Source organism: Pavona decussata, unplaced genomic scaffold, assembly GCF_977016875.1.
Source record: "Pavona decussata unplaced genomic scaffold, jaPavDecu1.1 SCAFFOLD_83, whole genome shotgun sequence".
NCBI classification, from domain to species: domain Eukaryota; kingdom Metazoa; phylum Cnidaria; class Anthozoa; order Scleractinia; family Agariciidae; genus Pavona; species Pavona decussata.
In genome coordinates this window covers 2,328,241-2,349,862 of record NW_028145501.1, presented here as the reverse complement: position 1 = coordinate 2,349,862, position 21,622 = coordinate 2,328,241, and the positions used below count along the sequence as shown (strand labels likewise).

The 21,622-nt window shown below is 38.9% G+C and overlaps 1 protein-coding gene across 1 annotated transcript in view; it reads left to right on the top strand.

Annotated features, from left to right (window-relative positions):
- Window positions 1-9,234, top strand: part of LOC146475822 (exportin-T-like) — a 38,059-nt gene extending 28,825 nt beyond the window's left edge. Inside the window, exons 30-38 of the mRNA XM_085115535.1 lie at window positions 317-412; window positions 1,758-1,851; window positions 2,891-2,958; window positions 3,271-3,319; window positions 4,216-4,331; window positions 4,900-4,947; window positions 5,800-5,871; window positions 6,379-6,435; window positions 8,967-9,234. Of these exons, the coding sequence (XP_084971661.1) occupies window positions 317-412; window positions 1,758-1,851; window positions 2,891-2,958; window positions 3,271-3,319; window positions 4,216-4,331; window positions 4,900-4,947; window positions 5,800-5,871; window positions 6,379-6,435; window positions 8,967-8,993 (627 nt within the window). The 3' untranslated portion in view covers window positions 8,994-9,234. The remainder of the gene's footprint in view (window positions 1-316; window positions 413-1,757; window positions 1,852-2,890; window positions 2,959-3,270; window positions 3,320-4,215; window positions 4,332-4,899; window positions 4,948-5,799; window positions 5,872-6,378; window positions 6,436-8,966) is intronic.
- The last annotated feature ends 12,388 nt before the right edge of the window (window positions 9,235-21,622 follow it).

Below are 21,622 nucleotides of genomic sequence, written 5' to 3'. Positions count from 1 at the left end.
GCTGGAGGAGTTGGGTGAGGATGATTGAGGGTGAATTTGTAAGTAAGGGTGACTGAGGGGGTGGTTAAGGTGAGGATGACTGAAGTTAGAGGGGTAGGGTAAGGGTGACTGAAGGTAAAAGATACCGTGAAAGTAACTGATAGTGGAGGGATAGGATGGGAGTCACTGAGATAAGCGGAGGAAGGGTGAGTGAGAGTGGAGGGATGCTACGTTTGCACGTTTGTTCAGTGATGTGTCAAGTAAGGGTAAGGGGTAAATGTTCTTATTATCTGATGGTTGGTAACCTAAGAGTGTCACATTGCTTTTCCTATTTTAGCATCAAATTGGTCCCTTCTTGAGAGAAGTCTTCATGGCCATTGTTAATCGTATCTTCACTGTTCTTGGTAAACCAGCAGATGCAAAGGATGAACAGGTAAAGAAACAAACCTTGCAAGGGGGTACGTGTTTTGAGCCAGTTCTGACTGTCTACCTTAGGCAGGTGGCTTTCTTAGATGGGATAAACTAAAGGCGTTAAGTGCAGCTATACCAATTTCACTTGTCTATTTGAGGTGTGTGTTGTAAAGTCGTGTGTGTCGTACAGAACTTGTCTTAGAGTGGTCTCTGTCAACTGACTTTTTAAGCCTGCCACACACTTGAGGAAAGAGCTGAGCAAACTGCCTCGCGAGGCGATTTAATAGCTCAGCTGTTTTTGTGAGTTTTTCGCCTTGCAAGGCAGCGGGGAAAATATCTGTCGTGTTTGATTTTTAAGATTTCACCTTGCAAGGTGAAATTCTCACGAAAACTCAACTGCACACTTGAGGAAACAGCTGAGCTGATTGCCTCGCAAGGCAGTTTGCTCAGCTCTTTCCTCAAGTGTGTGGCAGGCGTTATGGGCTTTAAACAACCACGATGGCAATGCCAACGTAAATGTTCACTTGAAAATATACAGTTGTATATGTTGAGGTTACTTGCACTTACTTTGTGATTATTCCAGTTCGTTCACACTTATACAATGTGGAACTATCCATGTAGTGACAGAATTGGTTGGCTTAAAGAGGTGTCCTTTATGCAAAAGTGTGTTTCTTAGAGAAGTGACTAGTTGCAGAGAGGCGTCCGTTCTTGCAAGAGGCATGATATGACGGGGACCATTCCTACGAGTCCTTCTAAGAAGTACATGTACCTTAGCGAGGTGTCTGCTTTAGGGAAATGTCTATGCTAGAAGTATACATTAGTGGTGCACATGTATGTAATAATAATAATAATAATAATAATAATAATAATAATAATAATAATAATAATAATAATAATAAAACTAATAATAATAGTAATAATAATAATAATAATAATAATAATAATAATCTTTATTGAGGAAATCTGTGTCACTAATAAGTGATTTACAAAAGAGTCCTCGAAAATTAAAAAGAACAAAAAAAAAAAAAAGAAAAATAAAGACTAATATATGAATGTATAAAAATTAGACTAAAGACTATTTACATTTCTTAACACTCTTTTAAAACTAGCTAATGATGTGTTTTGTCTGATTGAAAGGTCTAATTTATTCCAATCGTTTGAGGCAAAATTTGTCGAGGTCCAATGCCCCCAGTTCCTATGTAGAATGGAAACATCTGCGAACTACAGGAATAGAAGTAGCTATAGCTGCACAGTGGATCTATGATAATTTTATTAAGTGGGAACATTTATACGTGTTTATAGTGGAAACTTTGTTATTGTGCGAAACATTTACTACAACTGGCTGTTATAACTGTTTCATTTTGCAGGCTGCCAGAGAGAAGGAAACTTTGAGGCGTAGTTACTTCCTGTTTGTTGCTGCAGTAGTAACAAACGATGTCACTGTAGTTCTAACCTCTCAAAGTGAGTACTTTGTCTGAAGCTAGTAATCTAGAAAGATTCAATCCTTGCATTTAACGCTAGGTCAAGGGTTGTGATTAGGATAAAATTCAACAATTTTTTCATGTAATATACCAAAGACGAGGAAGAATATGTCATCCGATTTCCAAACACTGCAAAGTAGTTTATTGAAAAAACAAGGTGCACCCGAAGGTGCAACTTCGAAGTGTTTGCAATTCCGATGAAACCCTCTAACGAGTTGTTTGATATAGTTTCTCAAACCGTTAATTTTTTATGTTTTTTTTTTATTCTTCCAGAAGGTTGAACAATTTTGTTATGGTATTTCCTAATTCTTGCAATAAGTTGAAGAAGTTTTGCGGTACTTTCTAATTCTTCCAAACAGTTGAACTGTCTTTCAGGATGTTTTGTAACTTTTGCAATTGGTTAAACGTTTTTAACACGATATTTTTTAATTCTTGTAATAGGTTAAACAGTTGTTTACAGTATTTTCGAATTCTAGCAGTTGGTTTAAGAGTTTTGTTTGGATATTTTCTCTAAATATCTTTGAGTTGTTACTTTAATTTTAATTATTTTTTTTGTTGTTGTTCTGATTAAAACGTGTAAAAAGCGCAGTGGCAGCCACTGTAATTTAGCATTTTGCTCAAAATTAAATAAGCAACCAAGTACCTTACATGATAACCAATCTTTGCGCCATAAGAAAGCTTATCAAGTAGAAGAAAGATCCTCGCAGTTACAACGCAACTTAAGCAGTTGCAAAAAGAAAGCCTGAAAAAATTCAGGCTTGAACGGGATTCAGACCCATGACCTCTGCGATGCCGGTGCAGTGCTCTACAAACTGAGCTATCAAGCCAACTGGGAGCTGGTCATATTGTGAGTTCATAATATACCCGTAACAAATGAATAAATAAATAGAAATATTTTAAATACGTTTCAAATATTTACATTTAAGAAAGCTTATGTAAGACAATTTTAATTAGTGCTATTCTTCAATGTCGAAAACATTTAAATAATAATTATTATTGATGTATTCATCTTGCCGTAGGTCCCCAGGATTTACATCAAGTATTGATGACCCTGATCCAAGGAGCAGTTGAATTTCGAGATCCAGTGGTAATGCTTTATTAATTCTTATAAATAATATTTTATTATTATTTGGTAAAGGCTGTTTATTATAGAGGCTAGTCTAGGGCAATGGTATTTCACGAAAATCTACAATTTGCCAACTAATCTTAAATTTGTGAGTCCCTAACAATAACCCGTAGGGATTGTGAAATTCATTTATAATGCCAAAAGCGATTGCTTCCATTGTGATATGTCTGTCTAATGACAAAAAACAAGGTGGTAGAGTTACAGCTTTTTCAAAACATAATTTATCTGCAAGAAAGAGCTTCTAATTGGTTTTGCTTGCTATCTTTGTTTCAGGCTCAGAAAATTTCTTTTAACATCCTCCGCAAGCTGGTTGAACTCTGGGGTAAGTTTTTTTTACACAATCTTAGTAACACAACAATATACATAATGAACAGAATAAACTAATAACAATACAGCATACATGTACTATACAAGGAACACCAATTAAGAACAAAAACAAAGCATAACAATAATTGAGACGAGGAAGGTTGCTATCAAACAGAAGAACAGCTTTCAATTTTCCTCTGTAATTCTACAACTTACAAGAACCATAACAAACATATGAAGAGCAAAATGATGTAATTAATCAGTAAATGACACAGGCATACTCAGAAAAAAATCCGAGTGTTCCCGTCAGGAGTCGAACCTAAGACCTTCCGATTACTAGCTCGGATGCTCTACCACTGAGCTACAGGAGACTCGTGGGAGCTAAGGCCATTAAACTAGGTTCATGGGACAAACATCCTGCATACTGCTAGGATTGGAATGTCAATGTGTGGCATATGTGCAATGGAAATAATGTGATGGAATATCTTAAGCCTGGTGGATTAAGGAGAATGGTGTATTAATCAGTAAATGACACAGGCATACTTGGAAAAAAACAAAAACAGCATTCATGTTGATATTGGGGTTCATGTTGCTATTACGATTCCCCTTTGGATGGTGGTTTTGGTTCATCATTGGTTTGGCTGGGTTGTTTTAGAGAGAGCTAGACAAAGTGAAGTAGATACCTCAAGACATGAATTTGTGCATTTGGTTTTTGCACGAAAAAGTTTGATGCAATTTTTATGCAACTGTATATTCCCACTTCATCTTCCAATTTGCAGTTCAGACTGTGCTTGCTTCAAAACTCAAAAACAATATTTTTTTTCAAAGTAAAACATTCCGCAGCGTTTTCAAAATGAATAAGAAGCAATACAAGTTGACCCTCGTGAACTTATTTTTATTTTGTTTGGATAGGAGGAAACAATGGATTGAATGGCTTTGGGGAGTTCATTTACGAGAGTGTTGTTCCTGCGACATTCATGGCTCCAATGAAGTCAACTTTTGATATGAATGATGCTCAGACTGTTTTGGTATGTATAAATAAAAATACGCCAGTTTGTTTGTAAACTTCTGTTGTGTTTGAAGGGTGTCCAGAAGGGGAATGGATAAATTGCATAGACAAACTTGTAGCTGTAGTGCAAGTACAAAGGGATGTGGCATTGAAGACATCATCATCATCATCATCATCATAATCATCATCATCATCATCATCATCATCATCATCTGTAAACAAAGATATAATGGTATGGACTTGAGTCGGGCCTAATGTTTGCATGCCACAGAACACATTCTTGTACGTGTTCAAAGACTAACTCTTCATCATCATCATCTTTATTTATTTAAAGATGGAATCCCTTTCATAAAAATGCTCTTCCGTCCTTGATCAGGATCCTAAACATGGTCTTGGTGGGTTGACCATGGTTACGCCTACCACGAAACGGCTTCTATACAATGACATTGCTGGCAGGTAGCCCTGTATGACGAAGGCAGTGTCCAGCAAGGGTCCGCTTTTGTGACTTATTCTTCGTGCTCAGTAGCGGGATGAAGACAGGTGGAATGTTTCTCATACACAATTTGTGTTTTTTGTTATTTGAACAGGCATTACAGGAGATTGCATCGACGCAGAAAATGATTCTCCAAAAACAGGTATAATGACAACTCAAAATACATGTATACTGTTTTCCTCAAAAGTCATCCTTGGCACCTTTGTCAAATCTTGTATTGGGGTTTGTTTCTCAAAGGGCTTGGTAATTTACCAGGCCCAAAGGTTGGTGCATAACGTTCTTCTTATGTTATTTTGCACGCTGAATTTATGAATCTTTAAAGCTATATGAAATACATTGGACAAGTTACACCAAGAATCACCACCAATCAATAACAGAGAAATATGAACAAAAAATATATTTATCAGGCTTGGTAAGTTACCAAGCCGTGGGCCTCTAACTAGAATTTTGGACAGCTTATTGCCAGTGGTAGAAAATGAGGGGTGAATTAAGCATTCCCTTATATCAGTTACTTATTCGTTCGTTCGTTCGTTCGTTCGTTCATTCGTTCCATCCATCCATCCATCCATCGTTCGTTCGTTCGTTCGTTCGTTCGTTCGTTCGTTCGTTCGTTCGTTCGTTCGTTCGTTCGTTCGTTCGTTCGTTCGTTCGTTCGTTCGTTCGTTCGGTCGTTCGTTCGTTTATTCATTCATTCAACCAATAATTAATTCATTAATTATATCGTGTTTTATTTCTAACTTCTTTTCACTAAGGAGGGGTATTTATATTTTTCCATATTCCGCAAAGCAAGGATTTGTTAAGGATGTGCTCTGATGAAGGGCTAATGATTGAAACATTGGCACTCAAATCTCTCTGTGGTGGCTAAATTACTTTATCAACTCTGTTGACAAACCAAACACTTCCCACTGACGCAGCACCACAATTTCTGTAGAAACTAACCCCCGTATCCTTGCAAATTGTAAACAATGTTGGATCTCAATGATCTTGTTTACAGGGAGTTGAACTTATAGACTTCCTTCAGACCAAGTATCTGCCAACACTACACCTGGCTCCACAACTTATTCAGGTAAACCACAAACATTGTTTCTCTTGTTCCCTGAATGATATTTCATGTTATGTAAATGAAGTGATTCTGATTTTGAGTCTGTAAATGAAGTCTAAGTGTACTGTCCATAAAAAAGTGAGGCCATTCAGCGGTTCTTGGTGGCTCTAACTTTCGGGTCTGTGAATGAAATGTTAAAGTGGAGATCGAGCAGTACTTTTCTACGGTATTCTAAGATGTACAACATAGTTCTTACTTTTGGTTCTGGATGAAATCCTAAAGTGTGACCATTCAAATGAAAGCTACTTGGCATTACTTTCCGGTGGTGATGTTTATTACGCTGGAAAAGAGGGTTCTACCTTTTTGAGTTGGTGGATAAAATGGTTAGTGTGCTGTCCATTAAAATTAAAATTAAAGTTGCTGCTGCTTTGGTGCTGTGTATCAAGTAAGTGATATTTCTTGCTCAATCTGCCTTTGATAACTTTTCACTCATCATAACTTTTCATCTTCATATTGCTCTTTTTCCCTCAGGAATACACAAATGCATTACAGCATGCTGACTTGAAAACGTTCAAGAGCTATGTGAAGGTAAGAATGTTCGATTTAGCTATGGAAGGTTGTTTGACTCTGTAGAATAATGTAATGAAGTGGAACTTTTCACCTCAGTGGAATGTTACTGGCCAGGGTTATCACCATTTCTGCTAAATCAATTAGTAGATTATTTGATCTTGATTCAGTGCGTGATAGTTAATCTGGGCTGTCCTGTCATCAATCACACAAGAGAAATCCGCTTGTAATCTGAGTGTTAACCATTTCGTTCCGGAGACCCTCTGCAGCGGGTCCCCAGTTCATAACTTTGTCAAGATTAGGGAAATTGAAATGAAATTCTCTCAACAAACCAGTCTTGGAAAGATCTTTGCATTCTAAGGAAAAAACTGTTACCCCTTGGCATTTATGACTTGGTTTATCACCCTATGATTTTTGGGGTTTTTTAAATTTAATACATTTACAGACTTAGATATATATTTGTTTGGTAGGTCAATAGTTAGAGGTGTCCATTAATAAAATTTTATAGTTTCTAATTTTGATGTTTTAAAACCATTTCTATCAAAGACCTGACTTCCTTCAGTTATCTTGATATCAGAAATGAATTACACTCCTCTAGACGTTTTCAACGGTTTATTACACACTATCTTGCATTTTGTTTTTTTGTCGTTTTTGGAAAATTGGGCCAAAAAAACTTGGGAGGGAAGGGTTTAAATAGAAACACAACTGTCAACTTGAGGAGAGGTTTGGCAAAATGACATGAATACAAGTTGTGCGTGAGTATTCCACGATGTATCTTCAGTTCTTCCAATTTGGTATGAGTGTTTCTTTGGTTCTAGAAAAACAAATTAATTTTCTTGTCTATCCTTTGTAAAATACTCCTTCGAAAATTTATTGTTTCGGTAATAGTAACTTGACACACCGACCCTTTAACCAACTTGTAAGCGGTGAGTTGATCATTGCGGCCTAGCCAGCCAAGAACATTGGTGTATGGTTTAATAATATTCTCTCTATGAACAAGCAAGTGACTTCACCCTGCAAAACAGCTTTCTATCATGTACGTAATCTAGTATTAGAAAGTTCTTTCCACGCAAAAACTTTGAAATACTAACACACGCCTTTGTTACTTCTCGAGTTGATTACTATAATTTTTTACTGTCTGGTCTACCACAATATTTGCTGCTAAAGCTCCAACATGTACAAAACGCTGCAGCACATCTTCTCGTGGATTCTACTGAAGGAGTACAAACACATTAGAGCGATATTGAAAGAATTACTTTGCTTCCCTGTTAAATCAAGAATTGAATTTTACAGTGCGACTACTAATACCGGGGTCACTTAAAACAGACCAATCAGATCACAGTATGACGCTTACAGTGAATAATTCCAAAATTTGGGGTTTTAACTGTTGTTTTCCGTCCACTCGTGTCTGGTTCAATCGGCTTTGGTTAAAATTCATTGTTCTTGTCCTGCAATCTGTTTGGCCAATTTTGTTTAAGTGACCCTGGCAACAGTAGTCGCAATGTAAAGCTTTCTATAGGACCTAAATATTTAATGGACATGTTAGTTAAACATATTCCCAGCAGAAAACTTCGCTCTGTCAATAAAGAACCATTAGTAGTCCCCAAGCACGATCTCAAAACGTACGGAAAGCGCGTTTTCTTAGTAATTGCACCGATACTATGGAATAATTTACCAAATCATATTAGAACTACTGCATACTTAAGAGTCCAGACTTTTCTAACTAGTCATTCCTTTTAAATCTTTATTGAGCACATACTCTAGCTGGTTGAATGATAATAATAATAATAATAATAATAATAATGCTCTTTATTTCTCTAGCGCCATTTCTACGAGTAAAGTTTACTTGTAGAAATGGCGGTAGAGAAATTAAGAACACTATTATTATTTAATCAGTCAGGGTATGTGCTCAATAAAGTATACTATTATTATTTAAAGGGGAAGTATCATGGGGTTTTTGGTATCTTTTGTTAAAAATGGTGAAATAAGACCTTCACTTTGCTACAAGATAATTCTAGAACAAAGAGAGGAGAGAAATCAACTCGATTCTTGACAGGAACAACTTGTGATCTGTTCTAGCGTACTTTGGAAAAGAAATACAAAACTTGAAAAACATTAGCCTTACATTTTTCAAGTTTCAAGTTTCTGGCAAGAGGTACTAATCGACAGTTTTATTGGACTGGAGTGATAATTTACGACAAAACTAGACAATTATTATTATTATTATTATTATTATTATTATTATTATTATTATTATTATTATTATTATTATTATTATTATTTTTTTGTTTCTGTTGTCAGACAAACATTTTTGGGTTTTGAAATGACATCAAATTTTCGTGATACTTCCCCTTTAAACCAGCCAGAGTGTGTGCTCAATAAAGTATGTTGTTATTATTTAAGTATCTTTTGTTACACTCTTGTTGAAAGTTACGTTGTCATCCTTTTCCTGTAGAAATGGCTTTCGAACTAAAGTGACCCCAACTAAGTGGTTCGCTATTATGCTCCTTTGCTAAATTTTACAATGAAGTTTTTTTGTTTTTTGTTTGCAGGCTTTCTTCACTAACCTACGTTCATGACAAAGGAATCCCTTCACATTAAAATGAAGGGAAAAAGCAATCTTGTATAGATAAATTGAAAAAAAATATATGATTATACTTGGTAGGTTGAAAGTTTAGAACAGGAAAATGGACACCGATCTATTGCATACAAAAGATTTGGGTAGTTTACCATTTACCCTGAGAAACCAAGACAATCCAAAGCTGAAAATACTACTATATCAGTTTGGATCTGATTGTCTGGAATCAGATGAAATGGCAATACATGAGTCAAAATAAGCAGAAGGGCTTTAATAGGCCACTTTCGAGTTGCTATGAACCTCATTATGAAAGCGAGGCTAACTGCTAACTGAAAAGCTTTTCACTCAGCCTCGCATTCAGAATGAGGTTCACAGCAACTCGGAAATGGGCTAAAGGTAAATGTTAGCAAATGGTGAGCAAAATTTTCATTTGGATGTTTCATTCAACAGCAAAAAAATACTGTTCATCCTGAAAATTTTCCATTTTGGTAATCCAAGTCCCCCGTGTTTACATTCCAATAAAAATTTTCTGAATTACTCAGTTAATGGTGAACAACCTGTTACTCCAAAGAGGTTTACACTGGTGTTGTGCTGCAGATGTGAAAGTTAAAAATGGAATGAATTTCCATCAAAAGTAATATAAAAATTCAGACATATTGAATTGAGTCTTATTCTTGTTGTAAATAGGAAATCGCAGAAATGAAAGAGATTTCAGAATTTGTTTTTGAAAGCGTAATTGCTTTAAAAGACGTTGAATGTGAACTCTAAGTGATCATGGCTAGAAATAAATTAAATTAATGGCAAATGAATGTAACGTTGTTCATTTGTAACAAAACTTCAGAAAAACTCTTCAGGATATGTTATTTTTGACACATTTTCTTGCAACTTGGCAAAACTTTCTGAAAAGCTGCAACCATGCTTCTCAAATGCAAGACAACATATTTTTTGGACAGTTTTATTTTTTCACAATTAATTTAGAGATTCCACTATGCTGGAAAAAGAACTTTGAACACTGAAATTTTTACGAAATCTGGATTATGTTGAAACATTTCAGATGCCAGTTAAAATATGTCTTATTACTGATAGAAAAGCTTTTAAAGATTCTGCCGGCAGTTTCTTGCTGTTCCAAGATCTCTCCTGTTAGGGTCTAGTTGAAGCATTTAAAGGCTACCTTTGACATTGACAGTTTTATTCAACTGATAATTCACAGGTATTATTATGGAGTAATAGGACATTTTCACTATGGCGTCATTTTACTACAACTACCAGAATCCTTCTGGTTTTTGTTTTCTCATGCTAATTAGAGCTATTGTTCTTTGCTGTCCACTGGAATTACAAAATTTGAATTTGAAAGGGAGAACGAAATGAATTCTTCTAGTTGTAGTAAAATGACGCCATAGTGAAAATGTCCTATTTCAATACATGGAGAATGAAAGATACTCCGAGTATGTTCATTGTGTCAAAATATTTAAACAAATTGTCCAAATATTTTGACACCACCACCACCACCAACAAGAACAACAGTCTTTAACAAGAACAAAGATGTAACCGATTGCAGTTTTTCAATCTTTCATAAAAAATATATTAAGTATAGATCGTACTTTGGAAAATCTTCAAAGTCATCTTTTGGATGAGCTAAATTTCCATTTCAATATGATTGGAGTCACGGAAACTAAAATTACCAACTCAAATTCTGTCCTTTGCTGTCCTACAATACCGAGCTATGAATGTAAATACGTTCTACCCCTCTAGCCTCTGGAGGTGTCGGAATGTTTATTGATTAAATGCTAAACTATAAAGTCTTGTAAAGAACCACTGATGAAGCCTTTCAAGCCCAAAGGGTTGAAATTTCTTTTGTTTAAAAGACACCGCAATGAACATACTCGAAGTATCTTTTATTCTCTATGTACTGTCATTATGGAGTCAACAGCCATTGTCCTACATCAGTGTTGGTGTGGTATGTCCAAGTATGATGTGATAAGTATCTAAATTCTGAAGCACATGTGCCTACTAGAGGCAACAGCAAAAGAATAAAGTAAAAGCAAACTCGAGGTATCTCTGTGTCTTCTTAACTTGTTCAGTGGGGACCATTCATTTTCATGAGGTTGGGTTTGAGGGGAAAAACGTTGGTCATAAGGGAGGGGGGATACCTTACAAAAACAAAATGGAGTCTGATGGACCGAAGGCCATTCAAAAACACGGAATGGCCATCCTTCCTATACAAATCAATTTATAGCATTTGACGTAGGAGAACGTAGTTCTAATCCTGTCTTGGTATTCCAGCGCCTTTCTGTTGGTTTTACTGTACAGCATGTGCCTACCAGACATTCCTGTAAGGACACCAAAATGCCTCCCCGCTAGCATATTGGAAGGGCATTGCTCTCGCTCTCGTCTCGACCAGAAAATTGTACGCACGTATGTACTTTTGTCTTCGTTTTCGCTCGTGCAAGGAATCACGCTGCCCTCGCTTGAGTTCCGTAGTCGCGTTTCTCTTTGGTTTAATTGACTTCGTGTGCGACTGTTTCTGCGAATTTCGTGTTCAGCTAGCTATTCGACTGGCTGTGTCTGCGAGGTTATGTTTTCAATCTACTTGCCTTTTGATAAGAAGAGCAATGCTGTTACGCTAAATCCGAGAAAACAAGCATTGAACTCGATTGAGCAAATCGGAGAGATATGAGTTATACAATTCAAGTTCACTAGAGTTCCTCTGCTTTCAGTCTTCCGTCGAGATTCAGCGAACATCGACGCAAACGGGATACGTAAGTTAGGATGTGCAATACGGTGGTATTTTTTTCTCAGTATGATTTTATGATGTTTCATTAAAAGACTTGTACGTTTTTATCAAATCGAAACACAAAATACGCGCATAATCAGATGTCTTTCAATAATTTATTCAAATTGGCTCACCGCATTCGGCCTCCAAGTTTCATTTTCCCCAAGAACTGAAAGCGTTTTACCGAAACCGTTATGCACTATTTTTTAAGTTCGATAGTGTCACGCAACAGGCGGACCGAAAATGTTTATTATTACTGTATTATTATTACAAAGGAAAGTAATCCCTACGATTTTGTTGCACCTTATCCCGTAATACTTAAAATTAGAACACATTTCCTTCCATTTCCAGTCACGTTTTCCTCCCGATCACGATGTACTTGGCTGCAGTGGAAATGCAGTTATTAACTTGGAAACAAAACTTCAAATATTCTGTAAAGATGCAAATTTTAGGAAATATACAGAAAATCCAAATAAAACCATCATTCAAATTGAAAAGAACATGAAAGGTTGTACGATATAGCTAAATTTATTAAATTTAAGGTACTGAGCGTACTCCTATAATCAATCAAATTTATTTAGACATGTACGTAACATTAATCAGTAAGCCTTAAGAGGCTCTTTAATTTGTGCTAGTTTATGAAAAGGAACTTTGATAATTTGGTATGGATTGTAACTAGTGTTTTTTAGGGAACTATTCGGCTGGGCTATAAACACTTCGAGAGTCGAGTCCATTGTTACCAAGGTCAAGGTACACCTGAAATCAGTGCATTAATTTTTTTTTACTCTTTGAAGGTTAGAAGCTGGGCTGTTGGTTTGACATGAGCACACTAAACAAAACTCAATGAAGAATTCAAAAACGACTTCAAGAATCCTTGTTGAGGACTGATAAAACAATGTGGGGCGACTTGCATCATTTATAACGTCTTCTATGGTTGATCGAGAGGACAAAAAAAAAAACCAACAAAAGAACAATGTTCCCAGCCTTAAAAAACAATGCAGCTGCAGGTTATAAGGGTCCAGTAAAAATAGAGCTTTTGGAAGGTACATGTCTACTGAATAATGTTTCTTGGACTCGCTTTGCTCATGACCGTGTAATAACAGGGGTCCAGACTATTACAAGTGTAGAGTCTTTGTTAGTTTCGACACTGATAGACATTTGTCACTCATGTGGATTGTCATCGTCCAAATTGCAGAAATTTCCTTTTCCTTTAATAGATCATCTTGAATCACCAAGGGATTTCCTTTCCATCCCAAGCGAAAAATTTCCCATTGTCCTTCATTTCCAGCCCATTAATAATATTCATCAAACAGTCCACTGAGTATTCAGGGGTAAAAATTTTAGCCGGGTCAACATTTCTGAGGTAGCGACTGGATAAATCAGTGTTGACCGTACCAGGGTGCAGAGATACGCAAACGACACGCTTCCTTCCCAGCTCTATGCTGAGATTTTTGGTAGCCATGTTAAGTGCAGCCTTCGACATTCTATAGCTATACCATCCGCCAAGAACGTTACCGGAAATCGATCCCACCCTAGCTGACATGTTGACAAGTATGCCAGCTACGTCGGAAGTCTTCGTGGAAGTCTTCGTGCCTTTATCGGAAGTTTCCGCTCCTGTCTCGGATTTCTTCGTACCTCCCTTTGGACTGTCGGTTTTTCCCCCGCTGTTTCGTTTACTGAGATTCGGACCAAAATATTTCGCCATCATCAAAGGCCCTATGGCATTTGTCTCCAAAGTGGTGCTTACATCTTGCAAGTTGACTTCACGCAAACTAGTCTCGCCCTTCCCGCTGGGATGAAGCATTCCAGCACAATTTACCAACAAATCTAGCTTTTTATCGCCAAGTTCAGCCGATACCTCTTTGATTTGTGTTTCATCTTGAACATCGAGACGAAGGACTGTTAGGAGGTCGCCATATTGACTTTGTAGTCGAGACAAATCTAAAGCGTTTGCAGGATCTCGGCACGTTGCTGTTACGTTGGTTTGCCGTGAAAGTAGGTACCGACACATTTGTAGGCCTATGCCACGGCTTGCCCCTTGGATCAATGCGTTCGTAATCATTTTGCCAGTTTTGTGCCTCCCAATAAGCTGACAGAGGTTCAAAGAATGAAAGATGGCAGGCGTTACTTGTCATGCAATCGAAAATCGGATGGAAGACTGGGTAACGATCACAATCACGATAGAACAATAGAACACCATTCTCGCCCCCAGAGCCCCCAGAGCCGCCTGGTCCCCTTAGCCACTGGAGGGACAGGAGGCTCTGGGGACGAGAATGAATAGAACACTCGCACTTGCGTGACACTAGAAAGCGAAAATTTGCGCGCCAAACTTGAACTGTAATTTGTTCGCTTTTGGCTCGGGAAAACCCCTCATCTTGTCGTCTAAAGATTTTGGAAACTGCGGAAGCATAAAGGGTGATTATCGCTGATAGAGAGAGGCTCTCTTGAGTTGGTTCTTTATGCCACAAGTGTAAGGTAGGTGAAATTGTTGCGCTTCAAGGGTAGATTGAGTAGAATCAGATCTTATCAATTTATGTCTGAGGGCACTCGAGTAGAATTGAACGGGAGGGTATAATATTGAAGGAAAGTAACCCTTTCGATTCGTACAGTTTGATGGCTGTATTCTAAATCCAAGGAAACGTTGACCGAACCCAATTTTTCTTTTTGAGCTAATGAAATACTAATGAGCCACATCGTGCCGAAACCATGTGCTATCAAGGAAGACAAAGGATGAACTTTACTAATTAATTTAAGTAGTAAGCTTACATTGCAAGAACTTCAGTTATTATTATTTGTCTTCCTCTGAATTTAGAGGCAACTATTTTGGGCAAGACTGTGTAATGTACAAGTTTTCATTGTATAAAATGCATCCTTGGGAAAATTAGTCAAAAATTTGGTATTTATAGCAGGTGGGATAAAATGTGATATTGGGATCTTCAGTGTAGGTTTCCAAGTTGCTTGGTTTATTTGCGCATGATGATGGTCTTTGGTGTGAAGAAGTGTAAGACAGTGGTAGTGCCAGACGTATGATTATCTCATAGGTGTTAGCATGAAGAAAACTTACTTAAGCTTTTGAAACCTTCAACCATTCAAATGAACTGTTTATATCTAAATACACGCTGATGAAGGAAAATGAGGTTACCCCTTGGTAGTTTCGCACTCACTCCAGGCTTCGCTTTTCATTTCAAACCAATATGGCAACAATTGGATTGCATAACTTGCGCTGTGATTGGCAGGCGATCAGGGAGTCTGGGGACCAGCTTGGCATGGTGGTCGGGGTAACATTTCTTTGGCGTTGGTGCTTTGGTGACTGCTTGAAGTAGAACTTCTAAACATTTGGCATATGTCAGAGTGGGACACATACAGAATTCCCCCTGGGGATTTCAACAGGGAACATCACATTCTTTCCCAGATTATCTTACCACATGTTTTCTTGCATTTTCTTCTTTATGCCTTACATCTAACACACAAGCTCTGCTATCCAAAGAAAGGCTGCCAAAAAAGCCATTTGCAAATTGCTTTTAAGCCTTTTTTTTTTTCAAAGAGAGATCTCATACAGAACTTATTCATATGAATTAAAATGGGTTGTAACTGCTTGTTTATGAAATGTTGTGACATGAAAGGTTGTAGGCAAAATCTTACTTTGAAAGATGGCAACAGACAATAATTACTAAAAAATAGCTTATTGTAGGGTTACTTTCATAATCCTTAAAGAAGATATACACATTGTATACAAATGGTCTTTGCTGGTGCAAAAGGTACAGGTTTTGAGCTGCTGAAAGTGGGTGTCAATGAGTTCAGCTCTGAAGATACAAATCTATAATTTTGGTGGTCATACATAAAATGTTTGGTAAAAATTACATATTAGGTTGGTCTGAAAATGGGTAAGGGTTTGAAGATGCAGGTTGTGCACACTCCGACACCAAAAAGTTTAAACAGTCAACCCTCCAGGACCCTGTATACATTTGACTCCTTCCTTACAGACATCATACTAAAGACAGTAATTATTGTCAGTTCCAGAGAAAATTATATATTCAGAAAAACTCTACCTTTGTGATTTACACCTGTGTAATACGGATACTTACTATTCATCCTTTCAGCGATTGCGTTTAAGAGACTTGTGGGCCACACCTGGACATTTTCTCTTTTAACATGTAGCTTTTGATTTGAAATACACTGTAGCTGGACTTCTCAGACCTCCTGAAGCAGACACCCACTCTAACCCTCGAAGCTTTAGTATCTTAGCAAGTCATTCAGTAGAAACTGATATTAAGACACCAATCAATACAATCAACATTTGTAGCGGTTGCAAATTGAGTGTCATAAAACTGAAACCAAAGTAATTTAATTATTGCTCTGGCCAATCACAACAGACACAAACATCGCAATGAGCCAATCCGAATTCAGCACAAACACCTGTAACTGGCCATTGGAAAGTGTGGTAAAATGCCAGCATGCAAGTGACGATAATTATTGGTTTTTGTTAATTGCTTCTTATTGGTTGAAAATGTGGGACAACAGCGAATTTTGCTAACCATTTACAAAGCACAGAAGAGCAGTTCCAAAGCAATTGCACATTGCTTTCAAAACTCGATTGGAAACTACTCTGTAGAAACCAATCAATACATCTGATGTTAACCGCTGACTGCTATGGATTGGTAACAGAAATCAATAACAATCAAACTCCTAAAATAAAATACTAATTGATTTGCAAGAATCTATCACAAAATTTGATTTTAAAGCTATCTGGCAAAAAATATTATATAAGAAGTTTGAATGACACCTGGGATGTCATTACAGACATACAGACTTAAACACGCGTGTGTGCACGAAAGATAGCCTCCCGAGGGAGAGGCACGCGTGGAGCGAAGCGGGAAGTACAGTCGAACCACTTTATTACAGACACCAAGCATTTTCTCTCAGGAACCAAGTGAACTGGCGTAATGGAGAGGTGTCCGTGTTAAAGAGGTGTCCGTAAGGAGAGGTTCCACTGTTATGGAGTACAGTCAAAGCCAGAGAAATTGACCTTCGACGGCCGACTGCCGTGATACTCCACGTTTTCGTAGGGATAGTAGTAAAGCGAGCGGACCACGCGAGTGTGCGTGGAAATTGTTTCCCGCGAGGAGACACGCAATCCACGAGAGGATAGCGCTATCCTCTCGCGGCTGCCCTAAGAGAAAGCTTGCTAGCAGGCTACACCACAGGCGAATCTCCGTGTTGAGCGTTCTCTTATTGCTGTAAATTAGAATTTACTTTGGCTATTTCACCCACTTGTATGGTGCCTTGAATTAAAAACAGGAGACCGAATTTCGAGTCTTCACCGGCCAGCCATATTTTCAGATAGTATGTTATATCTTGCTTTTATACAATGGATACTCTGTAGTGTTGATTCCCCGATCCATAATAAGTTGTGTCCTTTGTGCTGACGGCCATTGCCGGGTCATTTGTACCCTTGAAGATAAAAGAAGCTTTGCACATCCTGGGGGAAAACCCCTCCCTTTATCAGCAACTTTAACGCATTAATTAAGTCTCTCTTTGTAACCCGCACGCTTTTGTCTATTGTGTGTATATACATATTTATTAGCACTTACTAGTTAATTTTATTGAAACTTGCATCTTCTTAACATATTCACTGAAGAAGGCAGAAGTTTCTGCCGAAACATGTCTGTGAAATTGAAAATCGTCGTTTTATATCTGAAACCTATTGTGACTTTCTTGCTATCCAGACCTCTAAGCTCCTTTGGAAATTATAGGTTAAATATAAGACTAAGAGAGCATTGTTCCATGTGAAAAGTTTTGCACGGATAGAGCTCAGACCGAGTGTTAGATCCGGTTTAAGTTCTCTAATAAAAAACATCTCACAAATGAGGCATTCCAGTTTGTTTTGGCATTTCTTCAGGATCGAAAGTGCTTCAAAACAAGGGTGTTGGCTTCCAGGTTTTGTTTCTGTTCCAAGTGTTTACCAATGCTCTTCAACGCGTTGGTTGATGGAGATGACGTGTCTAGCCGACATAACCTCAGGTGTGTAACCTGTACACAGCGCATTGCTGGTTAACGATTGGTGGTTTTGGTTCGTGTATCTTAACATCATGTTCCATTTTCCTGTTTGTAAAGACTGATTGGACTTCTTTATCGTTTTTACTTCCTACTGTGTCTCCAAATTGACGTACGTGATTCTTGTGGGGTTTTCCCTTAATTGGTTGTCGTTGTTCCTGCACTTCGCAAGCCTTTCAGGTAACAAACCGAGTTATGTTAAGCTAACAAAGGAATGCAAACATACGAAAACAATGTTTTCGAAACTCAAAATAATATCCGGCGAACTTTGTCAACTCAACTTTAGCAAGAATGTTTGTTGCGGCCTGTTTCACGTTTAGCTTAGGGAAGGACTCAACCCCGTACCACTCGGTAGCTCCGCACTGGGGCCCGTATTCTTACTGTCAAAGCTCCTCGATATTCAACATTGGTTACACTACTTCAAAGATCAAGATAGAAACTAAGCGCATTGCTTCAAAGAGAATTGGAGGCGTGGTGTAGTGGTTGGTGTGTCGGATTTTCGGTCGATGGTTCGAGGCTAGCTATAGATTGGTCTTTGCATCACTTTGCTCCACATTTCCTCTCTTCACCGAGGTGTACAAATGGGTACCGGTGACATACTGCTGGGGTGGACCAGTATCCCATCCGGGACTGGAATAGTTGCTCCATGCTATGGCCTTGTGGACCACGCGAGTGGGCATCGCGGGCAGGACGCGAGTACCCCCCCCCCCCCTCCCATCCTTCTCTTTCTCTCTCCGAAGTACCCTTCACACTCTCATTGCTGTGAATTACGATCTTAATTACTCAGAACCTGCCGGTTTTCTAGCTTAGTCGCCGGTGTCAGGTCGTGGGTTTGATTTCCACTGAGGTCTGAGAACTTTTTTCTTTGTCTTGTTAATGGTAATGTATTTATATACCACACATATTCCATACTCTGATGGCGGTTTATAATTGTTCTGTGGAGTGTAAGTGAGATCGGATGTCAGCATGTAAAGGCGCTACCGGCAGCCGCTATCAGTCCATATTTTGATCTCACCCCACCCAGCCAACACATGACCGCATGAATGTGGAGGACATGAAATCAGTGTCTCCCATTTCCTCCCAAGGGCTATTAAACGCTCAGTTGAAAATCCATGGCTTCACCTCAGCACTTAAACTTTCGCTTCAGATTTAATTCTCTGAATCACCATTCGAAAAAGGAAGATCCTGTACGCAGCCACCCCTCCCATCCCCGTCTTTTTTCCTCTTTTTGGAGTCTTCTGGTGTGCGGGCTTCCGCGCGCAATTGCATGCTCTCGTTCAACTATCTGAGCTAAAACGGGGACAGCTCTTAACTAACTACGGTTTCTTCTTGTCGAATGTTACGCGGCCAACGTGGCTACACAGCTAGCACGCTTGTTTCGGCTCGTGGACAGGTTCTTCTGTTCGGCTCGTGGATTAAAGAACGAGGTATATTCATGGGTAGTGCGCTTGTTTCGGCTCGTACGCGTAGCTGCGTATCCGCGTAGCCAAGTAGCCACTCTTTTCAGGATTACTTTTTGAGCGGCGGGGTATTCCCTAGTTAAGCCAGACATGTTTCGACAGCTGAAGATGACAGAAGAGCTGTCCAAACATGTCTTTTTAAAAAATCAAAACTGTTGTCGGTTTACTTTAACTTTTATGCAGCCGGGTTCTTACTCAATTAACCACAAAGCAAAAGCCATAACGTGGGTATCATATAGGATGCTATGACATGCTTAAAATTTTTTGTTTCGTAGCCCAGACTCACAGCATGATCTATCACTGGGAAAGCTGTAAGGGCTTATATTGGAACTGAAATATACCCTCCAAAACGGTAATGTCTATGGTTATTAAAAAAAAACGTTTCATTAAAATAAATAGCCTAGGAGACGCCGGTAGTTTCCGGCTTTTTCATCCGCCAGAAAAGGTGACTGCTCTCAAAGGCTATAAAATAAACTTACTTTTGTGGTATTTCCTGTCCTTTTTTTTTGTCTTTAGTTCTTATGAAAGAAAGTATTGAAACGGGATCAAGAAAATTTGCAAAATCACCTTATGCGAGCTCAATGGATAAGTTTTATTTTTGTTTTATGTTTGACGGTAGTACGACTTTAGTACCAAGCAATTCGCGACGTATTTGCGTATTTATCAAACGTCTTGCTTATTGTGCGAAACCATTGCTTTCATTATGCTAAAATGTTCATGTATACATATCATAATGTGTGCATTGTTATAATGCAGTAATTTTTTGTCGAAATTAACGTATAACGTTCCGCCCTGGAGTCGCTTTCCGACCTTTCCATACCACTTCCCTGGTGCATTCCGTTGTGATTAGGCCAGTGAGGGGCCGATTCCATCAGCTAGGATTTGAATTCAGTGGAATTCCATGTCGGAAATGGCGCACACTGTTTTCGGAATGTGCTTGTTTTGCGGATTGTACAGGGGAGGGACAACCACATTTAGGAATGCCCAAAAACCGCAATACCGCGAGAAAAAAGTGGCGAAAACCGCAATATAATGTCAAAAGTCAACGGAATAAGGTGCCTTTGTGGGGAGGAGGTTATTCGTGTCCCTAAGACCGACTGCGTTGGAGGCTAACGGTGTGGCAGGTTAATACCATGTCACAACGTACGTATTATCGAAATAACCAAAATACGGTTAGAAAAATTGCCCCAAATGGTAATAAATGTTCATACCGTCACATCAAGTAGACTGGTCTGTAGGATCGTCACATCCAGACCTGCCTTCGGTCGGCTATACTCCATTGTCTGGGAAAGAAGTGGGGTTAGGGGCTATCGTACTCTCATACGTCCCCCCTCTCGTTGGGCAGGCTATGTAGCTCGCTTGCCAGGCCACCGGCTGTGCAAAGAACTGAGTTATGGTGAGCTGTAGACTTTCTCAAAGTCCGTTTTTGTGAGAGTCCAGTTAGGCGGTTTGGAAACTCTTTCGGAGCAGAAGAATTAGACGACTTTCAAGAGGCAAGTCTAGGCGAGCTGCAGCATCGACATCCGCCCTGGCACCTGGGGAGAAGCCGCCCAATATCGCACGAGGTCCAAGTGGCGCTAAGCTATCTTGAAAGGTGCAGCGGCCTGTTAGCTGCGTAACAGCCAGGCAACAACAGCAGCCAACATAGAAAGGTCAGAAAAGCTTGGAACAACACACTTTCACCTGATGTGATGACCACTCTTCTATCCGATAACGTTCCAGGCGCACATGGGACAACCTGCACATTTGCACTGTCTTACATGGTTAGTCGAGAGGACAAAAGAACGAACAACGGAACAATGTTCCCAAACCTAAAAAACAATGCAGCTGCAGGTTTTCAGGGTCCAGTGAAAATAGAACTTTTGAAGGGTGCAGATCTACTGGCGCACGTCGGCGAACAGCCTCCTTAGAAGTCGTTTCGTTTCCAAGCGTGCGCAGAAGCGAACGATAGTTTCCGGGGAGAAGCCGCAAAATGATGATGATGATGATGATGATGATGATGATGATGATGATGATGATGATGATGATGATGACGATGATGATGATGGAGGAAGAGAGAGGAAATGCTTCGTTTCCCTGAAAACTATCGTTCGCTTTTCTCTCTCGCTTGTACTTGCTTGGAAAGAAGGTGATTGCGCCTTTGCAAAACTCACGAACAGGAAACCTCTATACTTAGTGTAACTTTACATCGATACTCTTTTAGACCAGGGTGGTTAAAAAATCTCCCATCCCTCTCCCAGAATCGCCTTCGCAGCGCGTGATGCATCATTAAACCTTCGAGGGTTTCCGTTATCATATTTCATGCCATAACGAGCATTTCATTTCATGACTTGTAAATTTTCG